The 22959-nt window shown below is 38.8% G+C and overlaps 1 protein-coding gene across 1 annotated transcript in view; it reads right to left on the bottom strand.

Annotated features, from left to right (window-relative positions):
* The window catches only part of LOC136867166 (secretin receptor), a 246156-nt gene that overhangs the window by 91048 nt on the left and 132149 nt on the right, over positions 1 to 22959 (bottom strand). The window contains exons 2-3 of the mRNA XM_067144283.2: positions 19030 to 19123; positions 1196 to 1308 (exon numbers count right to left, since the gene is read on the bottom strand). Coding sequence (XP_067000384.2) covers positions 1196 to 1308; positions 19030 to 19123 — 207 coding nt within the window. The remainder of the gene's footprint in view (positions 1 to 1195; positions 1309 to 19029; positions 19124 to 22959) is intronic.

The raw sequence follows: 22959 nt of genomic DNA, 5'->3' as shown, positions 1-22959 counted from the left end.
CAGTTCTTAGCCAGTCTCGACCGATCCAAAAAAAGGGTAGGTAGTACAATACCCAGATCAAAACGATGTGACTATTACACTCAAAGAGTATCCCTTTACTTGCAATTATAACAGATGATAATTATATATAAAGAAGATTCCCAAGGAAGATCACAGGTTAACCTTCCATCTGAGGTCTAACGGGGATCAAAACGATCACCATATCAATGAGAAAGTGGAGGTTGACCTTTTACGGAAATCTGAACAGGATGAAACCATAGAGACTGGCTTATAAAGTAATAATATTTCAAGAAAAATGGAAATCCCATTTTAGCTGGCTGCCATAAACTAAAAAGAACTACGACACATGAATATAGTATAAAACTTTCGAAATAAAGTCGCAGAAATGAAGGATTATCTCGTGAAGCAACCTGCTGAACTGCGGAAGATTGGTAGGGGAGAACCCTGCGGCAAAAATAACTTCGGTGAACATGTAAAGAATAAGGTGCAAGGTGCAAGCCTATGAACAAACGTATACCAAGTAGCTCGCGTCCTCGCAGCCTACAGTTGTCTCAATCGATATAAATAATAATAATAATAATAATAATAATAATAATAATAATAATAATAATAATAATAATAATAATAATATTATTATACGCCTTTGCTGGCTGGATTTAGTGTTTACAGTGCACTATGTTTTCTAGTATGGGCTAGAATAAGTCTGTTACTTTCATTGACCTGTCTCAGTCTCATCCTTGGCTTTGACAATATGAAAGTCACCGAGGTATGAGCGATTCTAGTAATACCGTTCCTTATGCAGCCAGTCCCTGTTATGAATGGTGTGTAGATATTGTTCATAGGGTTGGTTGGTGCATGCATTTCAGTGGGCTTGGCAGACTGATACGTAATAGAAACTTCTGGGTCAGGGAGGAAAGCAACGGGAAACTACCTCACTTCTCATTTCCATAGAATGCCTCTTCACTGACACCTAGCCCACCTTTGACAACTGTTGGTGGACCTGTAGAGGATCAAACCGGCCTTCGGACTGAATACCCAACATACAACATACAATAATAATAATAATAATAATAATAATAATAATAATAATAATAATAATAATAATAATAATAATAATAATAATAATAATAATAATAATAATAATAATGTCGGGACTACAGCTATAAAAGCCTAATATGATATGACTTTTACTTACAGTTTGATGGAATCCAGCGATGTACGCAGGGCATGTTTGGACACTAAGCTGACCAGCCGGTGTTTGATCCCAGCACAAAATTTTGTCCCACGTCCCTGGGCAATAACCTGGAACTAAATAACAGTTATTACATTTTGGTAGTTTCGAAATAATAATAATAATACTAATAATACTAATACTAATAATACTAATAATAATAATAATAATAATATACATGGTAATGTAGCTACCGAGAGAGTTGGCCATGCGGTTGGGAGCGCGCAGCTGTGATCTTGCATCCGGGAGATAGTGGGTTCGAACCTCACTGTCGGCAGCTCTGAAGATGGTTTTCCGTTGTTTCCCATTTCATACCAGGCAAATTCTGGGGCTGTACCTTAATTAAGGCCACGGCCGCCTCCTGAATTTTTTCGTCAGTTAAGACAGTCGGTTGTTCAGCTCGTCTACTCTTTAGCAATGAATGCACATACATAATTGCATCATCCACTCGTGCACAGGGAGAAACCAAATTTCGATGGAGGATCGCACTCTTATTATTTTCCTGTTACTGTTACTGAAATACAAATTTTGAGAGATACCAACAGTACCTTCACCTCAAATGAATTCTAGGATAATTCATAGGAACAATGGTGTCTGAGCACAGGGCTAACTACTCCATCCTACTTTCGCCAAGGTTATGTGTAATAAATGCCTCCATCTTCCACTACTGTGGAGACCTACATGGCATTTTATGAGATGGTTTTGCCTCGTTATTTTCACTAGATAGTTACATTATTTTTAAGATTTGTGTTAATAGTAAAGAGATTAGCATAGGTTTCTTGACAAAAAATGCATTCGATTCGATTATTACCGATATCTTCATACGAGAGATAAACCGACTTTTGTTGAAAGAAATGAGCTCTAAATCGAGGATTTTTATGGATGTATATTGCGCCGTGTCCGCGTCCAGTTCGAGTCACAAAGGAATCCTGACTAGCTCAATTTATCATCATCTGTCAACCAAGTATCAATTTCGGGTCGTAGGTTCTGAGAGTAGAGTTATCGGTGAGATAAAAGGTTAAATTCGCATATCAGCTCGTTGGATGTCTCCATCTCGCGAATTAATTCATATAGTTTCATATATATCTATCATACATAATCTACAGATACTTATAAGTACTTATTTAATCTAAGATATCATTAAAATGAATAAATTCATCTAATATTTCTTTATTAAATAAAAGATCTTGAAATAGAATAAAAATTGAATATTTTGTAGAAAATCTGGCTACTTCACCATCAAACTAATCTAATTAATATCTATATGAAAATTTAAAGATCTTTGATATCAAAGAAAAATAAATCCTAACTATATACATTGCTTCTATTTTATAGTAAAATATAAATCAAATATACTCATCATTATGACAAATTATTAAATTAAAATGACGTTTAAGCTATTCATTTCCTTACTTAGACATAACATAATTCCTTAAATTCTTCTCCTAAAATTGTATATAATATATTGCAGATCTATTCAAAAGTTATCAGTCTATTTTCCTGCATGTATCCGTCAATATTTTACAATTATATTCAAATCACGTTCATTAATCTTTAGTATAAGGAAAGCAATCGTTTTCTTACTCATTTTTCGAGTATTTCAGATTGAATGTCTTTTATCTTCATACACACAAGGAAGAAAGGATAAAGATAAGTCATTTAAACATTGCTTCATTTTCAAATAATCAAAAATTACCATTACTAATCGTTATTTAGATCATTTATCAAAAATAAATACAAATTCCTAAAATTAATTTAAGTGCCAATTACTTATATCATGTGTGATCTGTCAGCGTGTCACTAATAAATCCTAACACCTTATTCAATGTTATTTCTGGAAATTCTGTGGTCTGTCATCTAAGAAGACTTTAATAACCAATGTCATCATCATCCAATTACGGAGAACCTCTTCAGTGAAATCATTGAAATGAGCAAGTAAGCATCCTAACTCTATTTATTTAAATAAACATGATTGTGGTTGAGAATTCTGGATAATGTAGGCTAATTCCACTGTCTCTTCCCTAAATGGATTCATTTTTGATGATCTACAGGTATCTAAACGACATATGTTAATGAAATGGATCACATTTAATGCTAGGTGTAGAATACTGAAGGATTAATATACGTTATGGAATTAAATACATTTACTCTGAACGTTAAAGAGCGTCAACTAACTTAATATCACTATTAAAATATATCCTTCTCTTCTATCTCGGCGAAATAGTAATCATCACCATCATTATTCCTCTTATTACAAACCATTCTTCTTATATTGTTACAGTTTCAATAGGCCGGATGGCTTGAATATGTGAATTGAGTGGCATATCTTCGAGTTAGTACTCTTTGGAGTCACATTGAATTCACCTGTGGGCATAATATTCTTTGAATTAATGGTTTAAGCCGTAAAACTGTATCTTAGTGTCAACGATTAGGAGTGAACCCGTCCAAGAAAGAAAGAAAAGAAAGAAAGAAAAGAAAAGAAAAGAAAGAAAAACAGAGCGCGCATCGCTAGCATACGAGAAGCTTGCAGTTTAACACCGGTCATAACCAACCATATGAACGACTTGTGATACTATCAGACTAGCGTGATAGAAAGTCAGTGTGTATGTCAAAAATAACGATTATAATAATGATGATAACAACGTTCCTGAATATTATTTTACAAATAAAACCAGTGTGGTAAATTATTACTGTTGCTAACTTGACTTGAGTTCCGGTCCGAACGCGCGTGCGCGGAGCATCAAGGACTCTAACCCATCAGCTGAGAAGAGAAGTAGGTTACTGTGCTAGTGGGTCTGTCAGTCGCCGGACTTCAGTGGAGCTCGACACGTTGTGGAAATAAGTCCTTGGTTCGAGAGCGGACGGCGATACTCGAAGACCGAATGGAGGAAGTTGAACTGTATTAGCACAGTTGGACCATTCAAATATACTACTTAGAATATTACTCTTGTCAACGCACGTAACATACATACGTCAAGTTGAGCTGCCTCCTGTGTTTAATATTCGAACGACATTTCCAGAAAGTGTTGTGTGGCAAATTTACTAATATTTCTTGTGCTAGTTTCAGCCTGAAGTTCAAGAGGATAGTTATGGATATCATCAAGGTGATGTCGCATACCGCTGTACTTGTTGGTGCTGAAATGGAAGCTTAAACCCATGTGATCAGCTGACAGCGATAGGATCAGAGAAAGAGCTGATCGTCTGAATCCAGAACTTTCAATAAATCAAATTAAATCTCTTTACCTGATCAAAATATTAAATTTAACATGTAATTATAATTTTCTAGGACAAGATAGGGCGTGAAATCATGTACCACCCCATTTGATTATTTCATTTGTACTTCAAGAGATGCATTTTAATTTATTAACGATCATTTTCATTATCACAGTTTAGAAAGATGACAATTTGAGAATATTTTTGTTGTTAATAAACCATGCCATATATTAATTTTATTCCGTATTTTCTTCATTATATGCCACCATTTAAGTTCATATTTCCTATGCATGCCACTTTCTTGGATATTTCATCTATGCGTCCTGTTTATGAACTGAGCACACCTGAGGTGTCTCAGTGTTCTCCGACTGTAACTTAACCTTATTAACGGTTGCAATATATAACATCTGTTTCACATACTTCGTATCATATCTCATCCTTCATTTCAATAACCCCAATATTCCATCTCACTTTGACGCATATGACTTCGTAAAGGTCATTTATCCCTTTATATATTCCGTTTCCTTCTCATTTTTCTTCAGATTCATCTCATATTGCTCACATGTCTTCTTATGATCCCAATATAACCTGTATATCGTATCGCATCATCTCTATGTCGTGGTATAACACCCTAATTCAATCATAACATTAACCACAATGTCGGTATAATATTCACAACCGAAGTAAATTAACCTCTTACTTAATATAGATAGCACTACGAACGCATAAATAAATTAAATACATCCTAACCAAAGGATGGTCATTTTAAATTAGATGACTACTTATTATCCTCTTACGTTGTTATATCAATGCTATTTCACACATGAAATCACTCTTCTTGTATATAACTCTATGACAGCACTGCACACTTATATTACATGCAGTTAGAAAATGGTCCGTCGATAGATGCAGAGTGGGTTGTTGTCCCATAAGCTCTGTACTCTGACTGGCCAACCGAGCAGAGGAGAGGTGGTCACGGCTCTACCGTGGCTCTACGCCTCTGCATTCGGGAGACGGGCCTGGGGCACAGTGCTGCATTTCTCGCCTGGCCTCGTCCGTCGGCTGTCCTGAGAATGGTTTTCCATGGTTTTCCATTCTCCTGCACTAAGGCGAATGCCGGGACAGTTCGTAGAATAGGCCACGGCCGCCTACTCCCTCACCTCCGCACATCTCCTTAACCGTAACAAATCTCCCGGCCAGAGATTAGATTAGATTAGATTAGATAATGCCTTTATTGGTGGCGAAGTTAGGGCTCAAGGCCCTCTCTTACACTTAACCCCTAGATGAGTATACATATACATAACTTATAATTTCGAATACAAATAAAACAAATAATACTAATAGCAATAATAATAATAATAATAATAATAATAATGAAAGAATCCTTAATTTTAAAATACACAAAATAACGTACACTTAAATTATTTAACTGCAGTAATCCATTCATTCATCCCATTCATTCCTTCATTCACTCAACAATTATCCAGCAAGTCAGCGGGATCTACCCAGCAAATGCTCCCGGCAAGCCACTTTAAACTTGCGATGAGAAGGATTTTCTCTAATGTTCGCAGGTAGCGAATTCCATGACCTAGACACAGAGATTATGAAGGAGCGGTTGTACACATCAGTACGGTTTATAGGTATGGCAAGAGAGGAACCAGATCTTGTATTGTGTTCATGATAGGACGAGAGGTAAGAAAAAGATGAAGACAGATAGTCGGGAGTATTAGTGGAAAGAACTTTGTGCAGAAGCGATAGCATGTGAAGTTCACGGCGCTGGTGCACTCGAAGCCACGACAGCTCCTTATAATAAGGTGATATATGAGCATCATATCGCAGATTAAAGATATATCTTATGCAGCTGTTCAGGCTCCGGTCCAGTTTCTTGTTACTGTCCCAGGTTATTCCAGTCAACGCAGTGTCACAGTAGTCAAATATAGGTAGTATAAGAGAGCGAATTATTTGTACTTTAAGTCGAACAGAGAATATATTAGCGAACCGTTTCAGGGGATATAAGCTTTTATGTACTTTATTGCATGTGCTTATCACCTGTTGAGTCCAGTTTAGAGTCTCAGTCATGATAATTCCTAAGTTGGTCACTGAAGTAGAGTAGGATATGATTTTATTGTTTAAAATTATTGGGGGGATGTTCTGTTGCTTGAGGGAATAAAGGATTTTACTGGTACCGATAATAATAACTTGAGTCTTATTTGGATTCATTAATAAACTGTTTTTATTTGCATAGTCACTAAGATGTTGAAGGTCAGAATTTATTTTAGTAATTGCAGTATCAATATCACTCGGTTTTGAATGATAGTAAATCTGTATATCATCCGCGTACACTTGCAATTTGCAGAATTTAAGAGCTTTTGATATATCATTAATTTGGATGATAAATAGCAGTGGTCCAAGAACCGGCCCCTGAGGGACGCCGAGGGTCTTCCTTTGCCATCCTGAACTCAAATTTCCAACTGTTACACGTTGCCGGCGATTTTCAAGATAAGATAAAAAGAAACGAAGTGATACACTGTTAAAATTTAGCTCTCGAAGTTTCTGCAGTAGTAACTGAGGATTAACAGTGTCGAAGGCACTACTGAGATCTAATAATGTCAATACAGTCACGTCCCGTTGGTCCATTGCACGTCTGATATCATCTGTCACTCGTAGTAAAGCTGTCGCAGTGCTATGTCCTTTCCTGAAGCCGGATTGAAAGGGATTCAAGAGGGAATGCTTGGTAAGGTATTCAGTAACTTGTGTATGAACTAGACGTTCAAGCACCTTGGATAAGGGTGGTAGAATGGATACTGGACGATAATCTGAAGGAGAATCCAACTTGGAGCTCTTCGGGATGGGTCTAATTAGTGCATCTTTCCAAACATCTGGGAAAACTCCGTTTGTCAAGCAGTAGTTAAATATATGAGTTAGTATTGGCAGAACAGCTCCTAAAATATCCTTAATAAGCGATATAGGAATGTCATCATTACCTGTGGCATTAGATGTTATAGCGTATATCACACGTTTAACTTCATTCGAGCTGACATTTCTAAAAGAGAATTGCTCATACACAGGCTGCTCTTGTAACAAGGGTGGTGAATTTTCTGGGAAGGAGGTAGAGGCTATTCTTGGCCGTGCGAAATGATCATTTAAAACATCTAGCGATATGCTTGGCACATGTTGCTCTACGGCTTTACCTATACCTAACGTGCGTAATTTATTCCATTTTTGTCTCGGGCTGTTATTGTTCATCAGTTCCTGAAAGTATTTATATTTAGCATTCCTAATTAACTGCTTTGTTCTGTTTCTCAGAATCTTGTATTGCCGGAAATCATCTGTGTCATGCGTCTGTCTGTATTGTCTGTACAGTTTGTCACGACTGGTCATAGCAGATCTTATCTCGGCCGTTAGCCAAGCGGAAGAATGGCGGGTGATTCTTACCTGTTTCTTTGGTGCGTGCTTGTCAAATATTTCCAGTACCAGTGAATTGAATTTGTTTACTTTAGAGTTAATGTTCTGAAAATTACGTATACTATCCCAAGGCAAGTTATATGCATCGTAGCGTAGTTTATTCCGGTCCATATGCCGTAAGTCCCGTATTGTAATGTAGCGTGGTTTGTACTTAGGTATTCGAGTAGAATAACACACGTACAGTAGGTCATGTGAAGAGATGCCAGGAGCAGGGATCTGTCCGTGCTTAATTACTTTTTGAGGTTGATTTGTCACAAGAAGATCAATTAAGGTATGACTTGTGCGGTCAGAGTAATGAACATGATTAGTAGCGTTGAGGGGTAAAATTGTCATGTTTGTAGCGATAAATAAATTCAGTAGATTGTTCGCGTCACTAGTCTGCTTCAAAAGGTCAGTGTTAAAGTCGCCCATGATTATAATGTCATCGTATGCCGAGATAAGATTTGCTAATGCCTCTTCAAAATCATCAGTCTGTCTTATTTTAGGCGGCTTGTATACAATCCCTATCAATATCTTTTTATGGCAGTCTAATTCTACAAACATAAATTCCGGTCGCAGTGTAAGTCGTGGGTCAGAAGTGGAAATTATCTTACATTTCAGGTCATTTCAGTAATAAAGTAGAAGTCCACCACCTATTTTGTCAGTGCGGTCATGGCGTAATATTGAGTATCTGTCAAGGTTAGCTGCCGATGACGGCATGTCTATACGCATCCAGCTTTCACTGATTCCAATAATATGTACATTGTTCACTTCAAAAATAGCCTGTACCTCCTCCATATGAGCTAATAATGACTGGCCATTTAGGTGGCAACAATGTAACGATCGCGGGTGACTACTGAGCTGCTCTTGCAACACAAGTCCTGTTGAAGGTGGTAGGGACGAAAGAGAAGGGGAGGGTGAGGGCTGTGGAGAGGAATGCAGGTCAATAGTATTACCGTTATACTGGTCAACAATCATATGAAAGTAAGCAGTATGAAAAACAAAAGTTAAGTAAGATGTAAAATAAGCTTACCCCAGCAACCTGGTGAGTAGATTCACTGACTTTCACAAGCACACACATAAACACACACAAATATAAATTAATTATCGGTACTACACACATAATTTCTTTCTCTTAATTTCACGAGTTCATCCTACTCCCTGCAATGTTTTTTAACTGTGCCATCGTGGATATCTGAGATTTGGTTCCATCTTCTCTTAATACACAAATGCGTCCATCTTGAGTCCAGCATTTCTGCAGTCCCCATAAATCCCTTGCCTGATTAAGTATATGTTTTCTCGCACTTGTGAGGGACTCAGTTAGCATGAGCCCACTGCCCTTCAAAGCTCGCTTCGCACGCCACACTCGATCACGATCATGGTATCGTAGGAACTTTATAATGATAGGCCGATTTCCCTGTGAGACCACTTCAGCAGACGTTCTATTTCGGCGGCCTAGCCTGTGGCAGCGATCCACATCAAGAATTGAAAGTTCAACCGAAAGTTTATTTTTCAGTGTGTCCAGCATTTTAATGTAGACGTCCTCGGACGGCTGTTCCGGGACACCATGCAATAATAGGCAGTTCCGGCGACTGTACTGTTCGGCCTCGTCCTACGCGTCGTCTTGTTTCTGGAGCCGATCTTCAAGAGCCTTCAACTCCCCTTTAAGCATGGAGATGTCCTCGCTGGTCTGTTTCTTGAATTCCTGGAACTCGGCACCAAGCGCTTGAAGCACGTTCGGTGGGTTAGCGGCAATGACTGCTGAGTCTAGGCGAGCTTGAAAGTCTTTCATGCTATCTTCGAAAGCCGATATCTTCTTAGCTACTTTCTTTACCGACATGATGATTATTTTTTAAAGAAGAAGGCACTTAAATATATCACTTTTTTAACACGGATTAGCACTTTCAGCTGATTAACTTGCAATTTAAACAGGGTATAGCAAGAGTAACTTTACTCTACCGTCTCATTCGGCGCCATCTTTAACCGTCTAAGACGCCCGCCTCTCCCTTCAGGGGAGGAATGAAAACGTTTCGTAGTAGTAGTACTTTTCAAAACAAGTTATTTAAGTTACTTACGGTAATGTTATTTCAATAAACTTATATTTTCTTGCCTGTATTCCCTCGCTGGTGTGTCCGAATACTTAGGACATCTCGTCAAATACGACTGGTACACCGTTCCGGTCTCTGGAAAACATATGGGTAGGTCATTTCTCCTTCTCCGTCATCCAGGGTAGCTCCGTTACTTCAGGTCACCATCTCCAGACAGCCTGCCTTGGTCTTCTTAGTGCATGATGCTGGGCCATCTCTTGCGCAGTTAGGACAAAAATACAGATAAACGAGGTCACTTTCGTCATCTTAGTATTCCAACCCTTCTATCATTCATAAATGTATTGGAAAGAATGCTTATTTCAATTATATTAGCTTTAGTTTCCTATAGCATGTTTTCAATTGCCGCAGTATTTATTGCCAGTAGCTTAGAGAGGTATGTGTCACTTTCGCGTGGTGTCTTATGACGTAGCTGGTTACGTAATGATTTCCAACAAGTCGTTTTAATTTCTCAGCTTATTAATACGCGATTCTATGCAATATCTCTGTAGCCTCGCTCTATTCTCTTGATGTTATTCCTGTTTCCTTTCCCGTTTAAGCCTTTTTCTATTAAAGTATTAATATATTGTACCGATCAGCTTGAGATGGTTTCTTCTGAAATGGTTTTTGTAATAATGAATTTATTTTGGACCAACCTGTTACGTCCAGTTACATAGTTAATGTTACGTCCTCCATTCGTTCCAAATGCACGTTCATAGTCTTCAGAATCCACGACATGTTCTAAAATGGCTTTTCATTAAAAGGGGCTGAGTGGTTTTTTTTCGTTACTTCTAGCTGCTAAATTGAGATGGAATCTTCCATGTCTGCATATTGCATGAGGTGTAGTAGCTAACGTTCCTGGTTCTGAAGTACTGCGTGACAGGGTGAGAGTTTCTTTATGTAGATCGATATAGAATTCAGTCTGCATTTTAATATTCAATATATTGATACTTTGAAGTATATTCCTCTCTTGGTAAATGTGTGCGAATAAATGACGAAATTAATGTCTATTATTGCTATTAGCAGCAGCAGTTCCTGAATTAGTAGTGATAATTAGCTCAACGGCATCTACGGTGAAGAAGGTGGACTTCGGTACGGCGGAGATGGCGGAAGGGGCATACCCGTAGCGTCTGTACTCCAGAGGAGCGGCTACGAAAGGCGTCTGTCTCCATGTTAGGGGCGGCCTAATTTTGAACCTGGCAGTAGGTATAAAATGCCTTTGGGTGTGGCGAGCCCATCGTAACAATGGCCTATATGGAAAGGAGTAGTGGAAAGACCGAAGAAAGTGGAGAGGAACCATATTTGCCCCCACCCGGCTACAGCTGGATAAAGAGAAATGATGATGATGATGATGATTTAGCTGAGGTTTGAACGATAACAGAAAGATAACACTTTCATCTATCTTATAAATGCCAGAGGATTCAATTGATCATCCGAATGGAGAAATTATGAAAACCTGCATATCTATGAGCATATTATCCTTCAAGTACCAATGCAGAGCGGAGAAATCTTGAGCTCTGTTATTTTTTGTCGGGCCATGTGGCTCAGACGGTACAGCGCTTGCTTTCTGACCCTAAGCAGACAGGTTTCATTTCGTCTTAATCCCGTGGTAAATCCGGTGCGGTCGTATCGGTACGTTGATTTGCACGTGAAGGAACTCCTGTGGGACAAAGTTTTAGTATCCTCGCCCTTTCGAAAATCATAAAAGGCAGTTTGTAAGCCGTAAAACCAATGATATAACCATAATATTCAATGTTAAATTACGAATATAACCAATCCAAACCCCCATGGCACTACAGCTCCTGAATGGCCTTGGCCTACCAAGCGACCGCTGCTCAACCCGAAAGCTTGCAGATTACGAGGTGTCGTGTGGTCAGCACGACGAATCCTCTCGGCCGTTATTCTTGGCTTTCGAGACCAGGGCCACCATCTCACCGTCAGATAGCTCCTCAATTCTAATCACGTAGGCTGAGTGGACTTCGAACGAGCCCTCCGGTCCAGTTAAGAGGCAGGCACGCTACCCCTACACTATGGGGCCGGTCAAATTACGAATATATCATGTATATTTTAGTCCGCTGTATAGTTACTAGTTCAGTCTATTAGTCTGCAACATTTACAGCTAGCAACGTGTGTATCAAGAATGACGATTGACATTTGTCTTTGGAAGCGGGTATTCAGGGTTCAAATCTTGACACCACGAAGGCATAATCGTTGTTGATAACAATCACAATCAGCCAGTTCTATCAATAAGCGATGTGGCCTCTTGAAGTCTGAAACCTAGGTAAGTATTTAGGAGTTGCCTCCACTTCCAGCAATTCTTCAGCGATGTTTTGCCAATTAACTCCGGTGATGTTGCGGATATCTTTGACCCAGCAATCCGGTGGCCTTCCTAGCGGTCTCAATTTATCTCTTGGGCTCCATTCGAGAACAATCTCGATCCATCTGCTATCCCTTCTTCGGGCCACATGTCCTGCCCATTACCACTTCATGGTTGATATTCTCGTTATGTCAATGACATTTGTGACTGCTCTTATGTCATGGGCCCTCTTTCTATTTCTTCTAGTAAACCCAAGCATAGATCTCTCCATTCCTCTCTGGGCATTTCTTACTTTCCGTTTAGTGAACTCATTCATTGTCCAGGTCTCGCAGGCATAGGTCATGACAGGGAGAATGCATTGGTCATGAACTTGCTTCTTAAGGTTTACTGACATGTTGGATTTGAAAACGGTTGAATATCGTCCAAATGCCTGCCATCCCAATTTGATTCTTCGGAAAATTCATGACTTACATCTCCTTTTACGTTGATTTGTTGGCCAAGTAGATGTATTCACCAACATTTTCAATAGTTATTCCATCTACCACTACGTTTTCTGAAGTTGCCCAATTGCTATGCATAGCATTTGTCTTGTACACATTAACCTTGAGGCCTATTTCCTGACAAACTAGTACAAGATCCCGTACTTGTGATTGCACTTCTTCCTTACCGTTAGCCAACAATACTATATCGTCCTCAAATCCCAAGTGATTCAGGCTCCTCCCATTGATTGTGATGTTTCGATCTTTCCATTGCATTTTGGACATTGCCATTTCTAACACTGCAGATATGAGCTTTGGTGAGATGGGGTCACCTTGTTTTACACCACGCTGAAAGGTAAAGTCTTCAGTTGTTTCACTGACACTTACAAAGGCAGAAGATGATTCGTATATGTCCTTAAGTGTGTTGATGTAGGCTTCTTCTATTCCCTGTTCAGCTAATGCCTAAAGGACAGATGAGTGGCTAACAGAATCAAATACCTTTTCAAAATCAACAAATGCTAAGCAGAGGGGTAGTTGGTATTCATTCATTCGGCTGATTACTTCCCGTAGAGCAAGTATGTGGTCAATGGTGCTAAAACCACTGCGGTAACTCGCCTGTTCGATGGGTTGGTCTCAGTTGAGAGTTGAGCTGATTCTGTTAATCAGGATGTTGGTAAAGACATTGCACAGGGCGGCCTTTAGACTGATAGGACAATGGTTCATTATATTGTAGATACTACCTTTTTGTGAAGTAGGATGATCATTGCTTTGTTCCAAGATTTGGGAATCGATCTTCTTTGGAGAAAAGAAGTAAACATTTTAGCCAAATCATTTGCGGTTGCCAACCCGGCAAGTTTCAGAATATTGTTCTTGATATCTGTACAATATACACTATGTACCGAAACTTGTACTGTACGCAGTAGAATCGTCTTTTGGATAATCTTCTGAGAATGCAGAACATAAGAAGCAAACATGAGACGGTGATATATCCCATGTTTACTACCTAGAGTAGGCCTATTTATTTGAAGTAAATAGGGTAAAAGGCGCAAAAAAATCCGTGCGCTTGAAAGTGATAGATTTTGTTGGTTATCTTTCAACAGCACTTCACTGTCTGTCTAAACAAGACATAATTACAAAACCTCCCTAACTGTCAGTATATCAAGGATAATGACTGTTTAATTTTGGAAAATACCGTAGTCTGATCATCCGTACGCCGAATCTTGGTGTTAAACACGGCTGTGGAGGGCCAGGGCAATAAATTGGGAAGCAAGCAGCCGTGGAATTCAGAAAAAAAGCAGCAATCCTAGTAGAAAGCTCCAGTTAAAAACAGGGAAACAATGTAAGTTAATAGCAATTCAAGGACTAATATTCTGGTGTGTGTGTCCAACCCTTATACCGTTTCTCCACAGGGTCAGTTATGAAGTGAGATGAAATCTTCGTAGCGATATTTTACGGCCTGATGCCCTTCCTGACGGCAACCTCATCAGAGTAGTTAATGATATGAAATGAAAGTCGTGGTATACTATAATCGGATGAGAGAGGGTGAAATCCAGTGCCGACGCATACCCTATTCCTGTCGAATAGGAAACTTAGAGGTTACCAGTCACTGCGGGTAAACGACGTAGGACACTTTGAATCTGGTAAGAACCGGCGATGAATCATACAAGAACGGTACTGCACGGATTTGAAGACAATGGCTTTAAAGCAGTCTCACAAACTTTGATGTCTAGAGTACCTCCAGGAGAGGATTTAATGGTAAAATTATCTTCAAACTACTTGATTGCAACATTGGCATATAATAAGAAAAATATGTTATGGTGGTGTAAATTTATTTTGTAACATTTTCTTCGACTGAAGGAGAGTGATCGGTTAGCTAAGCCACAGTCTTGATATTAGTACCAGGTACGTACCCTAAGGCCACGGAATATTGAAGTCTAGTGCATGTTAACCATATAGGGAAAGTTGTTTGTTTACATTAAAAGTACATTTTTGATAGGGATTATGACGGTCTATTGAGCTTATGATTCGAGACTCAAGCAAACTAGCTATATTGTTTGCTGTAAAGAAATTAATAGCCTATACTGCTGTATCGTTTGTACTAGAGAGTTGTTAACATTAATGCTAGGGTTGTGCATTTGTGAAATCGTAATGACCATCAACGTATTCCTGGCGTGATCCATTCCTAGAAGTAATCGAGACAAACACTGCCTCATTCTGCTTATTTGACGAAACTCTTAGGGAAATCATTTATCAAACAATTCAGTGATGATATGAAAATTTGATTTTAATGTTAACGAAGAAGTGTATGGCTTGATGGAAAACAAAAGCACCCGAATGATCGATATAACAATAATGAAATTGATAAAAAAGTAAAAAGTAAATTACAACAGACCTCAGCTTATGATAAGAGACTCAAGCAAACTAGCTATCTTCTTTGCAGTACTGCTGTATCGTTTAACTAGAGAGTTGTTAACACTGATGCTGGTGCATTTGTGGTTAATTCAAGAGTAACATTTTAATAAAAACTAACAAATATGGAATATATCTAGTGTCACCACTAAGATATTTCAGTAAATGACTTTGTGAATTGACTCCACCAGTCCTGAAAGGCTCAATCGCCATTCTACGCTGAAATTAATAATAATAATAATAATAATAATAATAATAATAATAATAATAATATGTTATTATTAGTATTATTATCATTAAATGGATACTCATCTTACCTATTGTACCATTATATCTGACTGCGAGAATGGATATTTAACGCAGTAAAAATTTTGCAGTAGGACGCCGCTTGTGAGGGCGTGATGCTATATAGAGAACGGGAAGCGAGAAGGTGATTTCCCGAGGCAAGGCGTGGTCATGTGTGACGAAGAAAGAATATGTGAGGAAGAGAGAAAGAGAGATGGGATTTTGTCTGGCGGAGAGACCTGCCATCTTAACAGAGATTTTTAGCGGGAGCAGACAGGCCCACCACATTACGGAAATTGAGTCGTAATTCCCGTAATTGAAGGTTTCTCATGAAAATAAAAAGATGGAAATGATTGCTAGAATTTTACGAAGCTGTAGATACCTCTAGGTTTATTAACATAGAATGAGATCAATAAATATGTACCAAACAGAACCACCGTGGGAAGCTCGGTAGTGGCCACATTCCAGACTCAAGTTGTTTCTCGGGACTTTCCCTGGCGTCCTTTGGTGTGTTGCCTCATATAAAAGCTGAGTGATATGGGGGGAGATCATCCAGTTGACGATCATATTGCTGCCAGAACGCGTCGCACGTCTGCCTAGATTGCGCCAGAAACCCTTTGTTCAGAACAAAGACAGTGTGTAATTATTACAGTGCGATAACTTTGATCCAGTGGATAGGTGACTTACAGAGTTACAGGTGGTGGATTTGTAGGTGGCGCGATGTTCAGATACCTATCAATGAGATCGCGTGTGCTTAATGGTATCAGTAACAAAAGAACGCCGTGCTTGTGGACTCGGATAAATAGCGGTAGGGGTGAAGCTCCCGAGGTGCCGAGGAAGTGTGGACAATAGGCTAAGGAGGTCTATATTTATCCTCTGATAGACTGTTGAATCCAAGTTAAGCGGGCATAAAAACACAATAACCGAGTGGATAGTCTCTAGAGCAGAAAATAGTTTGTGGCACAGTGCACAAGTTGGCGAGTATGCAGTTATACAAGAATGGAGGACGAGAAGTGTGTATTGCAAAGTGTTAGCGCTGTGTGCTAGCTCAACCTAAATAAATGTCCAGAATGTGGCGTTGTGTTTAAAGTGAATATTTCATTGTAGTAAGAAGTCGAGATATTCCGAGGGGAGTAAGGTGCAAGAACTTCAGAACGTGGCTTCGAAGACGCTACCTTGAACGAGGCATCCCTCAAGAAGAAGACAGCACCATGGGCCAGCGGAGCAGGACGACCGGACTCCATGAATCGACCCTGGCGGAGACCTCTACCGTGATGGGCTAAATCATGCTAGCCTACCCGGAGGGAGAGAGGAGGAGATCGATCAAAATGAGAAAAGTGGACCATGAATTACTAGACATATGGTAGAGTTAAGGTGTCACGCAGAGATATTAGAATTAAACGTGTAAATATTAATATAGGATTTGATTGTGGCCCATCAGGTTGCGTATTAAAATTGTTTTGATATGTCTAAGGGTAAGAGTAGTTAGATTTGTTTTTTGTATCTTTATGTAAAGCAGACAAGGAGGTAATATTTGTTATCGCGGCAAGAGGTAGTGTGCCTAGTGATACATATTTGTTTGAGTACGATAGACCGGATATTTTCCTTTGGGTCGGTCGTGAAATACATTTTACTTGTAGGATCAGGATCACTATGTGTAATTCCCATTATATTCCAGGGGAAGGGCAGACATACCTGCGAAATGTAAGGTATGCATGCTGATGGTATTTATTTAGTTAAGGGGATCTATTTACGTGCCTTAGACGGGCGTAAACTATAGCGGAGGCGCAGGTTTTAACGCTATTCGACTCTGTGCTACTCTGTCAAACGTTGGGTTTGAACCTCTGACCCCCAAGGTTACTGTTGACATGCCGCATATTGACGGTGATGGTTTGATGTGATAGTATGGTAGAACACGTTATGTGATTTAACTGCGACCCGTGTGGGTGATTAAATGAAGTCAGGTGCGTATGTGAGATGTGTCTTTCCTCACTTATTTTGTGGCCATTTGCTGCTATGTGTAGAAGCTTGAAAGTCCCTTTGTGAAAGAATGTAGGGTAGGACGTCTAGCGGTAGTTTGTTTACAAGTTTTTTTTGATGTGGGAGGGGGCTCCAGACCTGACTGCAGGTCAATGTTCGCCTGCTCTGTATTGGGGTGAGCTCGGCCATTTTTAAATCGCTCTGGAGGTCGGTCATTCTCCTTTGGCAGAGAAGCCTTTTGCAAACACAGTGCGTCATTTATTTTAACCATTTTACCTCCTGTTCCTTTTTGTTTGATTCGCATTCTTAGGGTTGCGTATTTTACTAATGTGATCTTGGCACTATGCTACTGTTATGATTGCCATGTTGACACAAAGTTCTGCCTGGTGGACGTGGGTTCACGTCCGTGTAAATAGGATATTGAGGGCGCTAGAGTAGGTTATCTGAGTTTATTTTTATTACTTATTGTGCTGCTAATTTTTATGTAGATAAATATCCCGGTATGGGAGGAAATTTTCATAATAGCGGTAATCTCTGCGGATATCCTTAATTCTACCATTAAATCATTTTATGTCGCAGACATAGGGATGCAGTTTCCATGTGGGGGAACACATCCGGTCTTTCTTGGTTCACAGATCGACAAACTTCAGCATAACGTCATCATCCAGATTGTATTTTCTTTGTTTTCCTTTTAATTTGTAGATGTGAGCCTTTGGCGAACTTATTTGGGCACTCCAGGTGCAATCATTGTAAATAATTTGAGTTATGAGTACAAACTTATGCTCAAAATTCTGATCACAGCGAAAGTGTTCCTCATTTCGTAGTTTAATGTAATTGTATGAGTTTCCCATGATCTTATCGTCATAAGAACCCAACTATCGACCATTTCTGCCGACTGCAGCTGAGCTGGTGCCCGTATGCAAGAACAGAAGAGCAGGTAGGTATCATCCTGCAGTATTAATGTGCCCTGTAGGGTATACTATCTGTTTTAGTTATTTTTTATTGTACATGAACAACTTACTTTTGAATATGAAGTTTCTTCTGAATTAGTAAAAGTGAATTATTCTCCGTTCTTTTTCGATGTCTACAATCAAAATTATTCTTAAACTAATCTTCGACTTTACAAAATATCGGTCAGATTTTACTATATACTACATGCATGTTTTCTGACACAAACGGTGATAGAGGCAGATATATTTGTCACATTAATAATAAACCATATTTCATTCCAATGCATAGGAATCCGTACCGTCATTTTCCAGGTCAGAGGAAAACGTAATGCCTGATCAGTCTAGTTAATTCATAATGATCTATCCTTATATTGCAATTAAGTCTGTTTGATTCTTGAACTATGTTGTGAACGCTACAGCAGTTTTATGGAGGTGACCATTGCATAGAAACAGGGCTTTCCTTTCAAATTGATTTTCGTGTGGAAATAGTAAAGGTTCATTTAACAAATGCTTGTGCTGCCAGGAAACAAATGTTTAATCCAGTCTGCCGCAAAGGATAAAATAGCTATCTCTGTCTTTTCGCACGACTCCCAATACTCGGACACAAATAAAGAATTATTAGGATATATTCGTATACCTTCTATTTGAGTCGATAGTTTTTCTAGACAGCTACGTTCCTTCGAGGCTAATATTAATGTTTGATGCTCTTCGGTCTCTAGAAGTGGAAGAGCCTGAAAAGAGAAGAGAATACAGATATTAGCAATATACAGAATTACAATGAGAAACATTAAATTTGTTTTAACAATATGCGTTAAATTAATAGACTAAGATTCCTGATGTTACGATGTTACCTTAAGTTATAATAGTCAAGTAATTGCGGTAGTTTTCATTTATTTATAGTTATATATTACTTCCATTTCTTTTCTAATAAAGTGAAGTAATTGAGCACGGCGCCTCAGTTAAGCCAAAATTTGATCCAGAGAGGTGTGACTCATTCCCCGCAAATGGTACTTGAGAACGCAGTTCGTATATTGTGAAAGATCTGAAAATTTACTTGGTGAACAAAGAGGTATGTCGGCAGAAACTAATGGAAGCCACTCATCTACACAGTAATTTTTTAACTAATTTATTGAAAATGTCATACAACTATTTCAAAACAAGCAAACTCTAGGCAAATTTACACTTAAACAAGTTACACAAACTTCTTACTTCTTTTTGAAACAAAAAAATATTAAAACAAGTTTAGGATAATTCCGGAAACAGAACGTTGTTAAGTTTGCATTTAAAAAATTAAAATTTAACACAGGAGAACATCAAGTTGTTCACAGCAGAAGAATATAAAAAAAATAACTTTTTCCTTTTGCACATTAGTAGCAAACGAAGTTATTCCTGTCATCATCATTATTTAATCATTTAACAGTACACAGTTATACTAACAAAAAACACTTCAAATTAACATAAAATTGACAGATGTTACACAAAACACATAACAGGAATGCACTCAGAATTTATAAAGATGTGGTCCAAAAGCTTCTTGAAGACCATCTTCCAGCGTTCTTTCCGGTGATTATCCAGAAGTCCAGGTAAAGGCACACTTGCATGCTTAGGCTTCGCCTTGATATTGTAGTGAATGGTTCCAGCTTTTATCCATATTCAAGCGTTTCCATTCTCCTTCTGTGCGTGATTTAGTTCCAGATTCAGTATCTCCCTCACTCTGTCACTGGTTGTTGTTGTCCCTGATATTCTGTAGATAGCGTTTAGTGTCCATCTCCAAATTTGTGCCGCATTGTCGCATGTGGTAACTCGATGCCTTTTCAATTTCTCACCCATCTGGATGATTTGTGTATATGTAGAGCGATATCCTCCATTCAATAGGGATCCATTTGTTTCAAATATTTTTCCAGATTTGCTTCCAGTCACGATGTGGGCGTTTCTATTGTACTAGTGGAATACATTTATATTGCTTCAATCTGAAGTTGTATATATTCTTAGCTTTATCCAACTTTCCAGCTGTAATTTCTGTTTCTGGAAGTTGTTGTAGCATGGAGAGAGCGTTCCGGAAGCAGCTTAGAAATGAATCTCTTTTTTTCAAGTATGCTGTTACACACAATTTTAGCACTGCACTATCAAATACATGTCCTCTTGAGTACAAAGCTTTAATGACAGAAAGAGTGCTGTGCATTTCTTTTCGACTGCAATTAGGCGCAAGCCACCATCCTGTTCAGTCAGATGGTCTCTTTTTACTCTGCATATGTAGCCTTTCTATAGATTAAATCCAATTGCCATTTCAACACTTTGGCAAATGAGATGTGAGGCTGGGAGTATTTGGGCAAGGTACCAGAGCTTCGACAGTGCAAGGATATTTATATGCCAAACTTTTTGGAAAATGTTGAGTCGCCTTGAAAGTACCTACTTTAGCTGAAACCGTAGGGTGTTTAGAGCAGAAGTCCAGTTAGTCTCTATCGTCTCTGAAATATCGTTACTGAAGGTAATGCCCAATATCTTGCAGTGGCTTACAGTTGGAATCCGGGAACTGGCAAATATTTGTCGATTTTCATTTTAATCTAATAGCAATAATGAGGATTTTCTATAATTCCCTTGTGCCCCTGACACCTTACATAAGGCCTCGAGAGTCTCTTGCGCATTATTAGCATCTTCGCCTCTGGTCAACAGTAGGGTAATGTCATCCGCGTATGCGCATAATGTAAAGCATTCGTTGTTAATAGTCCGGTTAAAGCATTTTTCAAACCTAGAAGCAGGGGTTCTATTGCTAAAACAAAAAGTGCCATTGGTAATGGGCATCGTTGTCTAATTGATTTGTTTATTGAAAATTTGGCTGATAGAAATACATTAATCGTAACTCGTGAGGATGTCTTGTGGTATATGCGCTGTATTGTTTCTGTGATACTGTTTGGAAATCGAAGCTTTTTAAAACTTCTCAAAGATTAGAGTTTGCTATCCTATCGAATGCTTTGCTGAGGTCAATTCTAGCCAGTGCTCCTGAAGCATTATCACACACTGAATGATATATGACTACATCTCGAATTGCCAGTAGATTATGCAATATGTTTTTCCCAGGTATATTGCAAACATGTCCATTAGTAATTAATGAAGGGAGGATAGTGCTAATTCTGTTCGCTAAAATCTTGACCAGTAGTTTATAGTCGGTATTTAATATTGTAACAGGTATATAGTCACTGATATACGTTCAATGGAGAGTTCAATGTATCACTTGTCGTGTGACTGAAGGCATAATTAATAACCTGTGTCAGGTCTTTACCGATAATGTTCCAAATTGTCTTATATGATTCATACGGGATCCCATCATAGCCTGGCGTTTTATTTGGTGCAGTATGGTCTAACGCTCGCTTCACTTATTCTTCGGAAATATTATTAGTAAGATGTGCTATATCATCTCTTTCTAAATGACTCTGGAGATGATGAAGGTGTCTGTCATTATCAAACTCTGAGATGCTACCTTCTGCAAACATTTCACGGAAATATATCTCACTTTCTGCAAGGAGTTGTTCCTTTGTAGTGAACATTGCCCTTTACCATTAAGCCATCGATTAATAAATTGCTTATTGGCTGATCGTCTAATCTTGGCAATGTGGTAGAGAGAGATTTTCTCTCTTTTTATGAGGGAAGTGTCTTTCACGAGCTGATGTAGTTGTTCTAGGCTGCTTTCCTTAATACCTAAAATAATTCTCTTAATATAAATTAATGCAGAAGAGACATATTAATGCAGAAGAGACATTTTGTCCTTTCTGTTCCTTGTGATACAGATCAAACATAACTGTATCTTAGAATTCAATTTTCCTACTTGTATCCTAGTTGTTCTCATTCGCTATTGTTCGTCCGAGAGATCTAATGGCATGTTTAAGTTTATATGTCCACCAGTCCATCACACTACTGTAGCGACTTTACGCTAATTTGCATTGGTGATAACACTCCACGAAACGTTCGAAATCCTCAGTATTATTTAAAACAGGCGTATTCATCTTCCATATTACTTTCCCCATGGTGCACCTGTCACTTCTTGTTGTCTTCATCACTACTAGAACGCCATGGTGATCGCTATAGGCGACTGGAATCACCTTACAGCTATCGAGGAGCTGTACTATTGCCGTGGGTACGTACATCCTATCTATCCTGGATTTCGACTAGCCACGGCAATATGTAATTTCGACATGTGAGCCGTGTAGCAGCTTGAGCTGGATAGACTGCATGAGTGTCTTAAGGTATGGACAAAAGTTGAAAGTACCTGTTCGGTCTCGTGGGTGAAGAGTGCAGTTGAAATCACCTACTACAGTTATTGGACTAGGCGTCACTAAATGGGGCACTATTTCATTTGTAAATAATAGGTTTCGTTCTTGTTTGTACTGTGACCCGGATGGGCTATATACGTTTATCAAACTTGTGTTATTATAGGTGGCAGACAGAAACCTTCACGTACAGTCCATGATGACATCAGTGAGCTGAATTACTTTCCTGTATACTATTGCAGTTCCTCGGAAGTTATCAGATCACCTACGCTCGTTATATAGTCATAGTGTTATATAAGAAG

This window comes from Anabrus simplex, chromosome 3 (assembly GCF_040414725.1).
Source record: "Anabrus simplex isolate iqAnaSimp1 chromosome 3, ASM4041472v1, whole genome shotgun sequence".
NCBI classification, from domain to species: domain Eukaryota; kingdom Metazoa; phylum Arthropoda; class Insecta; order Orthoptera; family Tettigoniidae; genus Anabrus; species Anabrus simplex.
The sequence above is the reverse complement of the archived record's forward strand: the minus strand, read 5'-3'. Positions and strand labels throughout refer to the sequence as shown.